Source organism: Maylandia zebra, linkage group LG17 (assembly GCF_041146795.1).
Source record: "Maylandia zebra isolate NMK-2024a linkage group LG17, Mzebra_GT3a, whole genome shotgun sequence".
Classification (NCBI taxonomy): Eukaryota; Metazoa; Chordata; class Actinopteri; order Cichliformes; family Cichlidae; genus Maylandia; species Maylandia zebra.
The window spans coordinates 7,990,882-8,002,249 of record NC_135183.1 but is presented as its reverse complement, the minus strand read 5'-3'; the positions used below and the strand labels follow the sequence as shown (position 1 = coordinate 8,002,249).

At 41.0% G+C, this 11,368-nt stretch overlaps 1 protein-coding gene across 1 annotated transcript; it reads right to left on the bottom strand.

The window, feature by feature from the left end:
* Positions 1 to 5,868: 5,868 nt before the first annotated feature.
* LOC101469413 (histone-binding protein N1/N2) lies at positions 5,869 to 10,998 on the bottom strand. Its single transcript, XM_076875855.1, has 15 exons — positions 10,800 to 10,998; positions 10,356 to 10,400; positions 10,142 to 10,255; positions 9,805 to 9,885; positions 9,429 to 9,535; positions 8,861 to 9,136; positions 8,588 to 8,673; positions 8,290 to 8,360; positions 8,088 to 8,161; positions 7,812 to 8,000; positions 7,425 to 7,597; positions 7,266 to 7,343; positions 7,105 to 7,176; positions 6,515 to 6,646; positions 5,869 to 6,070 (listed from the first exon to the last, which is right to left on the bottom strand). The coding sequence occupies exons 1-15, from the start codon at positions 10,835 to 10,837 to the stop codon at positions 6,032 to 6,034; spliced, it is 1,575 nt and encodes a 524-aa protein (XP_076731970.1). The 5' UTR covers positions 10,838 to 10,998; the 3' UTR covers positions 5,869 to 6,031.
* Between the last annotated feature and the right edge of the window lie 370 nt (positions 10,999 to 11,368).

The following is an 11,368-nucleotide window of genomic DNA, read 5'->3' as shown; positions in this document are numbered from 1 at the left end:
ATACCTTCTGGGACACCAGATAAGAAGGAAAATTCCAATTACTGCAATCTATAAAATAGTTATTATTTACTGTTTAATATTTTTTTTAAAATGCATTCATTTGGCATTTAGTAAAAGCTGAGATAATAATGGATCCCTGTGCAACTCTACCACTAATTATAGCCTCAGAGCTGAGTTGGTGCATCTCTAGATTTACTACAAAGCCAAACAGTGTAAGCTCCAAAGACACTGAAGGGCTGGTTGGACTACATTAGTTTTACAGACGTAGCTGATAAACTGAGCACTACAGCTGAATATTTATCAACTATGTCACTACTCAAGATAAGGATGACAACAGCGAGTTTTGTCTAAGGCTGGATCTTTTTACCACTCTATTAAAATGATTTTAGGTGTCATTGGTAGAAACTGATGCCGTGGGAGACGCTGCTTGTGTATCTTTGTGTCTGCAGCTGAGAGTTCGGCAAAGGAAAAACAACAGGTGAAGAAATGCTGATGCTGAGCCAAAGTCATCGAGAGCAGAAGGCAAACCAGTGTCCGGTCAGACAGATGGTGCTGCTCCACAAAACCCCACCAATCAGGTGACCGAACTGCAGCCCAAGCAAACCTATTATGCCATCAGCTATCAACATCTAAGAGATTTTTTTTAAAAAAGAAAAAAGATTCAAAGGATGATCCGTCAGACTCCATCAGGGGGAAAAGACATCACAGCAGTATTTTGTGTGCATAAGAGCATTTTTATTGTGTCATTTTATCCAGCACTGCAGGCGCTTTATGGGCTTTGATTAAATATTCATGCTGGAATATCATTATGTCAATCAAGACGCACTGAGAGAGCTGCTTCTGATGGGAGTCAGACAAATTCACACTGGGGTAAATGAGTAAAGCTAATATGTACGTGAAGTTTTATACTATATTACAAAACGATTTCCCTCCTCTCACTCTCTGTTGCACAAACCGAGGATGCCGACTGAAGAAAAACTGCCAAAGTGGTCAAAAAGGAGCAGTGGTTTCCTGCAGCACTCCTCTTTCTAATACTACACACCTTTTTTCCTTTTAACGTGCTAATACACACACACTTTGAAGTATGTGTTGATACTATCAGTGCTGGTGTTTCTTATAGTTTGTTAAGGCTCTTTAAAAATGAAGCCATGGGCCTTTGGTGTCAGACAAGTAAAAGGTCACTTTGGATGAAGATGGCACGAGACATGAGTGCATCTTAATGATGGTGACAAATGAGATTAATCAGTCTGCTCAGAGATGCTGAAGAATTAATGCTGTGCATAAATCCATCTGTTTCTAAACATGTTCTTAGGCGAGCGAGCGTCAGCTGGGTCACAGTGAGCGACTGAAGGAGATGAGGGAAATGGCGACAGTCCATGAGCGCCAACTGGCCGTGATACGTGCTCATAACCAGCAGTTGGAGCAGTATAGAGATGGTGTGGAGGAATAAAATACCAGAAGTTGCTCGAGACTGGTTATATCGTTACATTATCAACATACAGAAAGTAACATGCAAAGATTTAAAGTATCATGTCACATTTGACCTCTGACCTCTCTGTCAAGGTCAATAAATTGATCTGAAAATCAAAGTTATAAAAACTATAGAGCTATTTAAAACTAAAATTAGCACAAAAAGAAAGGAAATTTGTGTTTGATGGATTGTTTCTTGTAACAATGTTTATTGGCTATGAGTCGTTTGCTGTTGGAAAGCCTGTTTATTTCCCCTTAAATGGAGCCACATTTGTAACGTGGGTTGAGCAGCAGAGTTGAATATGGGGGTTGCGTCCATGAAAAACGTGCCAGATCCTCTCTGGCAATGTCAGACAGCTTATTCTTTGTTGTGTTGTTTATTAAATTGTATCATTAAAGAAATATAGAGATATTGGCCATTGAAGTACTGTATATATTTAGTTAACAAGCACAGGCCTCAGTAGCATGTGGAAGAACCACACAGAGCCACAGCAACCGGGCACCTGCTCCTCATGCTGGTCATCAGCTCAGTCGCATACTGGTGTCATCCCATTCTTCGACCAGCAATTGTCGCCAGGTCAGCCAGTGTGGCTCTGGCAAAAACGGATGATCTGATATCCTCGTGTTGGTGTTGTCCCCAGACCATCATGAAAATGTTGTTCCAGGTTCAACATTGCAAGTGACCAATCACATTGTTGTGACGTTATTCTTTTGCGCGCCAAGCCATTCGTGCATTTATGAAATTCCAATGTTGCAAGGACAATATCAATTCTGCTTACTGTTTATTAAAGGGTTAGGGTCAGGGTCCGTTGATCGACGGACAGAGGCGGTTTCTCGCAGTTTAAGTACAGTTTTTTGTTTTACGCCGGTTTTTCCCGAAGTCGCAAAAGTATGACGTCACAACATTCTGATTGGTCACTTGCAATGTTGATCCTGGAACAACATTTTCATGATGATCTGGGAACAACACCAACACGAGGATATCAGATCGAGCGGCAAAAACGGCACATCCAAACTGATCCCACAAAGGTTCAAAGGGGTTGAGGGCAGAACTGCAGACTGGCCACTCTGTCCTCTCACTCCCAAAAACTGGCGGTAGTCTCTGATAAATCCCACTCATGGAGAACAGCATTTGGTTCCAGGTTGTGGAGATATGGGATTGCCGTTGGTTGCAGAGTCCCCAATGATGACAAGCCTTGTTTTTTACAGTAAAGCTGCCTCACGCCAGAAGCTGCGGCAATCAGCATAGCAGTCTCTGCGTCTTCTCCACACTGTGACCCTAACATCCAACTAGCATAGACAGAATGTGGACTCATCACTGAAGATAACGTTGCTCCATATGGGACCAGAGATTGGCTGTGTGAAGTTGGTTCCAGATCGCAACTCCAACTTGGTTTTGCAGAACACCAGCTTGAAGTTGGTTTATGACATGAACCTTATCCAGATCAGTCAAATGTTACATGCTTGGAGCACTCACCTACTGATCGCTGTAGCAGGGTCGATGCTCACAGGTGGTGCTAATCAAGCACCTGACTGTCAGCACTTGGGGTAACAGGGTATCTTTCCAGCAACTTATTTAATCGTTTTTTCTTTAAAATACTGAAAGAAAAACAAAACAAAAAATTTAAATGTATTTAATTATTTCCCATTGATGATAAATGATAGATAATATAGATGTTAATAAGGTGATAGATAACACAAAGTGATGGACTGGGATGAAATCTACAGCATTTCAGCTGGTAACAAAATTTACTTGATATGTGTTAGTCTGAGCAGGGACATATTCACGGTATTCAAACATAACTCACTGCTCATATTGTATTTTTCACACAAGAGGCATATTCTTTGTAGCTAGAATATTTTTTCTAGCTACTGGATGAGTCAAAGCATCAATTATGTATTTCATTAGGGGGTAGTCCCTCATTGTGGTGTCTGTGGTAGTCTAAATTAAATTTAGTAGGGTGGATTCTGGCTGGGAAACCTTTGATAAATGGCACAGCATTGTCTAATTTCAATGATCTGTTACAGTGCTTTTGTTCTTGTTTTGTTTTTTGAGTGTGCAAGAGGACTCTGCATCTGCCAATCGACCAATTACCCTCCAGCATAAAAACATGCATCATGACACCTAAATTTCTTCTGTGGAAACCATTTTCCTCCATTTCTCTTGCTTTAAAAACAAAACAAAACGTGTGAATATGAATTAGCTTTCTTTTTATGAGGTTAAACCATGTTTGTGCTGCAGAGCCCCGCAGCAGGCAGGTCAGATCCAGCCACTGTGGTACAGATGATTGATCTGCAGGCAAACACCCAAAGCCTGGAGAGAAATCAACCACCACCAGCAAGCAGCTGCCACCGCCATGGCCAGAAAGAAGACTAAGAATCAGAGTGATCACGAAGAGAAAATATGTAGTGCTCATCACTGTGTAACCCTCTGTCAACACAGCTGTGCTCAGTGAAGCCTCAATGAAGTTTACTCAGCTTGATTTTTCCACTCTAAAAAGTGATTTACTCTTTGAAGTTTATGGAGATCAGATTCTGGTCCAACATTTGTTTCCTGTGATTAGTTCTAACACCCCAAAAACAGGGATAAATTAGAGTTGTGTATAGAGGCAACAAAGAATATAACTGAGATATTGGTTTAGGTTGCGGGATCCAGTGAGCCAAAAAGAAAAAGCATTGCCATGGAGGTGGAGCGGTTTTTGCAATACAATTCTGCAAAATCTGTTCTTGGGTAGTTCTTTGAGGTACAGAGCAAAATACATGCACTTTCCTTAATATTTACTGCAGTGTTATGTGCCAGTTTTTGGAAGGGAATTACCAAGTACCAGGTGTTAGCATGATTATATCAACTCGAGGGAATGTTTTGAAACTACAGGACTGGACAAAGAGCCACACTGTTAAGATATTTTAGTGCTACAGGGACATGATTAGAGTGATAAAAGTGCTGCTGAAATTAGTCACAGAAATACATATCTTGCTTAGTTACAGCCACCTTGTGTCCGTGTGTTCTACAGCTCCAATGACTGAGACCGAGCTTGTGTTGATTTAAAGGGTCAAGCTTCATCAGGTTGCCAGTTTGCAGGCCAAGACCGAGAGAAGGAAAAAAAGGAAAGAAACTCGCAAGCCCAGGATGCCACCTCCTCTATCTCCGCTTCAGCAAAAAGAACTCCATTTATACACCCGTTTCAGTTAAGATTTCTAAAAGATCCAAAAGACAAAGATGTGTCATTCAGGACAGTTTTAAGTACTAAACTTCACTTTATTGCTGGTGATTTTCTGTGACGAGAATTCATAAACTCTGTTTGGTACCCAAAGAGCATATTATATGTTGCCATCATAAGCCATCACAAATCATGATTTGTTGTTTTTGTAATGCTCTGAGACTTGTAGTTTTTTTAATGACTGAATATAACCTGTAGAGCACTTCAGCAGGCTTCAGATGAGCCAAGAACAATCGGGCCGTTGGTGTTTATCTAAAAAGAAATATGATTAAAACTAACTCGTCCTGAGTTTAATTCATGTGTAAAGATAAAATGTTAAGACTTGCACACCTGCAGGGGTACTCAAATTTCAGGAAACTGCATCCAGCACCTGGCACAGATTGCTATTAATGGGTGCTGATTATACATGTCCCAAATTAATCTTGAAAATAGCATGTTTCTTTTACTCGTAAGAACAGTTTCACTCCAATTTGGAATCATTAATAAAACACTCCTGTCTGTCCTCAAAGCTCCACAGCAGCCACTAGAGGGTGCCAGTGCACAGTTTGTGCCAATAAGTATTGCCCAGCTAAAAAGCAGTAGCATATATTCATTAAGTGTTCAGTCCTCAGTTTCAAGTTGCAGACTCTTTGTTTAGGTACATGGTGAAGCAAGTAATACTTCAACTCATCATTTGTCTCCTTATAAACTTAAGGTGAAAAAAAAACAAAAAAACCCCAAAAAAACAAAAAAAAACAAAAAAAAACATGGAGCACATTTGGTGTATTTGGTCAATAGCAGAGACATGCAGTGTGGAAATGCCTAATAATTGCAGCAGTGGCAAAATATAAATATGCAGTTTTTATAGGTTAGGATGGCTCTTCATGTTTGAATTTGATGCCACAGTCCTTCACCTAACATACCAGGCCAGTCAGGAGCTGAAAGACATGGCCATACAGAAAGCACCCCTTCTTATCTGCATTGATTCAACTTCTGTCTTACTTTACTCTCATAGGGAGGCCTTCCAATAATATGTAGGGTGGTGAAAGATTCTGTGAAAATGGTTCTTTACATAATTTATACAGTCCAAAAGTTGTTTTGGACATCTGCTCATAAGTGCATAGATGGTTTCATGTGAAATAATTGGAAGGGACTACAGGTGTGACATCAATGGACTGAAGAAATCAATATTGCATAGTTACATCTGCAGATTCTTTATTTTTACTACAAGTATACAAAAACTTGACAGACAAATCTATGAAAATGGATCTTATTTACAGAAACAAGAGTGCTGAAAGGTGTATAGGGGCTGGACAGGCATGACGTGCTGGTTTCTGAGCTCAGTAAAGAGGTGAAGACTGTCACGCCGGGGACTCGACAGATGCAGACTGGGTGGCAGACTAGAAGGAAAAAAAACAAACAAAACAAAAACAAAACAAACCAAACACTGCAATTAGTGAATGTTAACATAAGAGGCGACAAATGAGTGAAGAATTTTAAACCTGCAGGTTTGTCAGATATTCACTTGTTCCATTTGGTAAACTTTCACAGAAAGCATGAATTTTACTTTTTCAAAATTGCCTTCAGCTACAGCAAGATTGATGCTGTGTAGTTTAAGTGGATAAATCATTCAAAGACCGAGAAAACCTCCTTCACTACAACTCAATTAAGGACCCACTCCAAGTTCTCGCATGCGTCCAGTTTTAACCTTTATGAAACTAAGGAGTCTTCTTGTTCCACCAGAAACCACATTTAGGTATGGACTCCTGGCCACCAGCCAGCTACAGCAGTAGTATCACAGGGCAATCCTGCTTCAGAAGGTAAGAGATAAGCCTATCACTCGCCTCCTGCGATTTCCCCTCCTGGACTCCATTGCCGTTGCTGGCACTAGAGTCACCGCTGCCATTAACTGTGGCTTCCTGTTTCGCTTGTTTAGCATCAGTGTCCTTTACTGGGCTCTCGTCCTCTGGTTTCCTCTGTGCAGAAACAAAACCAGGACAGGGAGGAAGAGAAGACTGAAGGCTTCTGTACACAAACCGAAATTGAAGTGATCCATTACCAGTCATTAGGAAAATAATAACTTAATGAACCATGCACACAAGCCACACCAAATCAAAGCTTAATTTCAAGCATAAAGTCCCATCTACATGCGCACACAGCTCTGGTTAGGAGCCACACCACACAGGCTTGCCACTGATCTGCAGAAAAATCTAAAAATGAATTTTACAACTGCAACCAGCAAAGACAGACCTCACAACAAAGACAAGCAGCACATGCCACAGCTTCAATGCACTGATTGAACCCAGTACAATTCCACGCTGAAGGTTTATTCCTTCACAGATTAAATGATTGGCATGAGAAAAAGCAAAGTCCATTTTTCCTCTTCACTGAGAAGAAGCCAAAGGGGGGTGGGAGACATATTAGAGAGCCTCACCTTTTTCCTGACGAGGTGAGAGATGTCAGAGACCGCTTTGGAAGATGAGGAACTCTCAGTTTTAACTGGAACCTAGAATACACAAGTTTGAATCCCACCAAATAAGTAACACAGGTGGCAAAATGCTTTATTTAGCATGTGGCACCATACAGTACCCTTACCTGACTGGTTGTTGCAAAAGCTGCCGATGAAGTGCTGCCATTTTCACAAAGGAATGCTGATGAAGTTGATGCACCACCCTGAAAGAGGAGAGCCAAATACAATTCAAGACTACTGAACTAGTAAACCCAGGTGCAAATTTCACCATCCTGTGTACCCACTAGTGTCTGCTGGATGGCCTGTGAGGCAGCACTGGCTGTTTTCTGGCTTTCCTTGGCATCCTCCACTTTTTCCCGGATGTCAGGCAAAAGCAGCTTTAGCTCATCCAGCTCAGTTTTCTCCTCTGCTGCTCCATCTGCGCCTTCGGCTGCATCGATCACCTCCTGCAGCATGGCTGTACCAACAACCAGATCAGAAAGTCACAACATGGAAGACAACACAATTACAGCCTTCTGGGACCGTTTATGTTTTGGTGTTCAGTGGGTGTCGTGTCCTCTCCCAAAGAGATGCAGTGCTATTCATACCTACAAATCACAATCATTATTTGGATTTCATATATTAAGTGCAAAAAATAAAATATTCAGTTGAGGGGAGGAGTAAATTCTTACCCAAACGGGTCTCAATGACCTTTATGGAGCTGTTGTAGTGCTGGATGGCCTGGCTGTACTGATCCATATAGCAGAGCGTAGTAGCAACATGGTAGTGGGTCTCAGCCAACAGACGAATGTGGGGAGGCAAGTATTTCAGCTGCAGGGCAAGACACTCCTGGAAGTCATCAAGTGCCTGAGGATAGTTACCTATGGGTGGGAGTGACAAGCAGTGAGATTTGGGCATTGGAGACTGTAAGGGCAGTAAGTCTACATCTTGCAGGAGCAGCAGCATACCTGATTCAGCACTGACTTCTCCAAGTTTCAGATATGCCTGGGCTGCCATTAGCTGATCCTCTGTGCTTTCCTTTCTGTGCAGAAGTAGCTTTAAAATTGTAAGCTGGCCTCAGGCTGTCACATAACAGTCAATGCAGTCTAACCACCCATTTAACCATGCAAGCGCAAATGTTCATACACATTTAACCAAATCATTCCATACCTTTTGTAGATGACTTTAGCTACTTCTAGCATTTCCCATGCCAACTGCAAATTCCCAACTTCCTCTTCTTCCTGAAAGGAGGGCGGGAGCTGTGTTGGTCAATAGCCACTAACACACTAACACTATTCAGCAGACATTTACAGTACAAACTACTTCAGGCACCTGATATCTGCATTTGTAGGAAAATGTTTTTCAATTCTTAAGTTAAAATCCAGAAGAATTAAGATCTTTGTGATCATAATGTCATAGTAAAGAAACACGTAGCTACACTGCTTGCAAATTATTTACTTCATTGCACAGTTCTATAGGAACTCGCCTTATCTTGTCCATTTTTCTCTCCATCATCATCGTCGTCATCATCATCATCATCGTCGTCATCATCATCTGTTGAAGCAAAATTATACAAGTTCTAAACATCGCCTCATGTATTAAAGTCAGAAACGTGCACCACAGATTTGTGCCTGCATTTCCACCCTTCACCACTGCGACACCTGCTGAAGTGGACCGTTTAAATATCAACTGTGCACCCATCCACACACCAGAAGGTGCTCTTTGACTCAAGCTCTACTACCCTCCGTTTCCTCTTTGTCCTCATCACATCCTCTCACTGGTTTCACCCCAGTCCCATTGCCAGTCTGCTCTTCTGAACTGTCAGCCTTCTGTTCAATCTCAGTTTCTTTTCCAAGTGATCCTTCCCGCACACTTTTCACAGAAGAAACTCCATCCATCTCAGTTTCCTGAGATAAGCTCTTCTCATCCCCAGTCACAGGAGAATGTGGATCCTCAGCCTTTTCCTTCTCTGCCATTGCATCATATACCTGCTGTCGCAGCTCATCTCTTGTTTTTTCTGCACCAGAGTGGCACATATAACTTGATCTTTCAGATAATGATTTATAAATAACCAAGCTGATTCTACTGACGATTTCGCCAGAGCGCTTTTCTGGCAGAAGGGATTGTAGTAAGACACTGATATGTAAAATAAAGTCTAAAAAAATTTAAAAAGCCCAGTAACTGGAAATCTAGTACTAAATGTAAACAAAGGCAGTTTTAGGTCCCATCTTTCATTACATATAATCTTACTACACATGCTAAAATTATCTGTGCGCTTAAAAAAAAATCTGCAGCACCTAAATACTGACCATCAAGGTTGTCTGGACTCTCAACATTTGAGCTGCTGGGCTGCTCCTCTTCCTCTGATTCTTCTGGGACTCCCTCCAGGGCATTGCCAAGGACACTGTTCTCCATCCTATTTATATGAAAAACAAAACAACCCAACATAGACAATATTGCTGAAGTCAAAAATAGGTGCAGTTCATGAAGGAACCAATAGAATTCGTGTCCAAAAGCTGTCACTATGAACAGTTCTTGTAGGCTAAGAAGCAAACATTATTCCTTTGAAATAATGCTGTGTCAACAACAACAAAAAAAAAAAGTTTTAAATACATTTTTTTTTAAGTATTATTTTCACAGGTGCAGCTTTTAGGGAGTATGTTTAAGATAAGAAATTTGACAAACCTAGCAAGTTCCAACAGAGATTTCCCACAAAGGAAGAAGGCCTCGCCACACTCATCTGCAGTGTCCCCATATTTTTCAGCCCTAGATGGAGAAATGTATTTGTTGTTTTGTTTGTTTTTTTTTATTAAATAAAATTGTAATCCAATGTAGTGAGGTAGTTATGAAGCTAAAGTAAAATTTAATCCTTTGAAATAATACATTAAAATACTTTACTCCATTTGGAAAAATATATTACAGAAATCTATCCATTTCAGCGGGAAAAGAAAAATCCATAATCAAGTTTCAATTTCTAACTGTACAGTGACAGCACTAGTGTTTCACATCAAGTCTTACTCACAGCATGCTACAGGCCTCCTGGAAAACATTGACAGCAGAAACAACATCCCCCATCACCAGATGCCTTTTCCCTGTGCCAATCAGTTTCTTTGCCTCCTCCAGAACTTCAACTGAGCTACAAAAGGAACAGAAAACTCGCGTTAGTTATACTGACTAACTGTTAGACTAAGTGACTAACAGTTGCGGAACAATTTGCCATTAAACTGGATACTCACCTGCCTGCTGCAGCAGCTGTCGATGAGCATGGCTTCTCCTCTGCACTGCAATAGTTTAAACTTAAGTTCAGTCAATGCTTATGCAAGTTACCTGATTCTGAAGTACAGAGTCCACGCTCCAAACTTTCACTACTCAGTAAATGCCCGAAGATAGCTACGCCTCATTGCTGTTAGCATCGTGCAGTTGTTAGCCAACTAGCTTAACAGTATGAGGGCAGAGTTATGTTATCAACGTGTGCAGCTGCCGTGAAGTACTGCTAAGCACGCAGTTGTTTTTTTTGTAGAGTATCACTTTCTGGAGATATCGTTAAAATAGCTTATATCCAACACCTATCATCAAGGTTTGCCTACGTTCTCCGCGTAATTCAGCTAAGGGCTAGCAAGCTGTGTTTTCCCTGCATACGTTATTGTGGACCTGAGTGAAAAATGACAAACGACTCTTACCTCCCAGAGCTCGACGCGACGGACGTTTCCTCTGGCATATCTTCAGAAAGGCAGTAAAGACGCCGGAAAAGGACAATAAACAACGGTCTGTTATTCCGCGAATAAAGTACAGACAGACCCTATAGGACAGCCTTTGTTGGCGCGCTTAAATAGAGAAAAGAAGGATTTCTATTTCCGCTTAACTTGGAACGCGGGAGATTGGATTTAAAGGGGCCGTAGCAACTATCTTGATGCGTTTAGGGTCCATAGGAAAGACAATTGTTAAGGTTAAAATGAGCGTACGAAACACTACGACACGTTGGCATTAGAAATAATAGTAGTACTGCTATTACAGTTAATAATAAGGGACTGGGCGAGGGTGGTAACATTTTAAAGTTATAATTAGAAATTGTAATGGCTGTACAATTAATTACATGTCATGAATAAAAATGTCCTTATCAGATACATTAAGAGACTTTAGCCATATACAGTTACAAGTTGGCTCGCTAACACAGCCACAACCTACATTTGTCAAAATAAATGTAGGACAATGCAAGGTTACTTCTAATACGACATGTAGTACTGGTTAT

Coding starts and splice junctions, on each gene's coding strand:
- LOC101469413 (XM_076875855.1), bottom strand. CDS start 10,837: ATGCCAGAGGAAACGTCCGTCGCGTCGAGCTCTGGGAG. Junction 10,256..10,355: donor ACAGCTGCTGCAGCAGGCAG/GTGAGTATCCAG, acceptor TTCCTTTTGTAG/CTCAGTTGAAGTTCTGGAGG. Junction 6,647..7,104: donor CTCACCTCGTCAGGAAAAAG/GTGAGGCTCTCT, acceptor GTTTCTGCACAG/AGGAAACCAGAGGACGAGAG.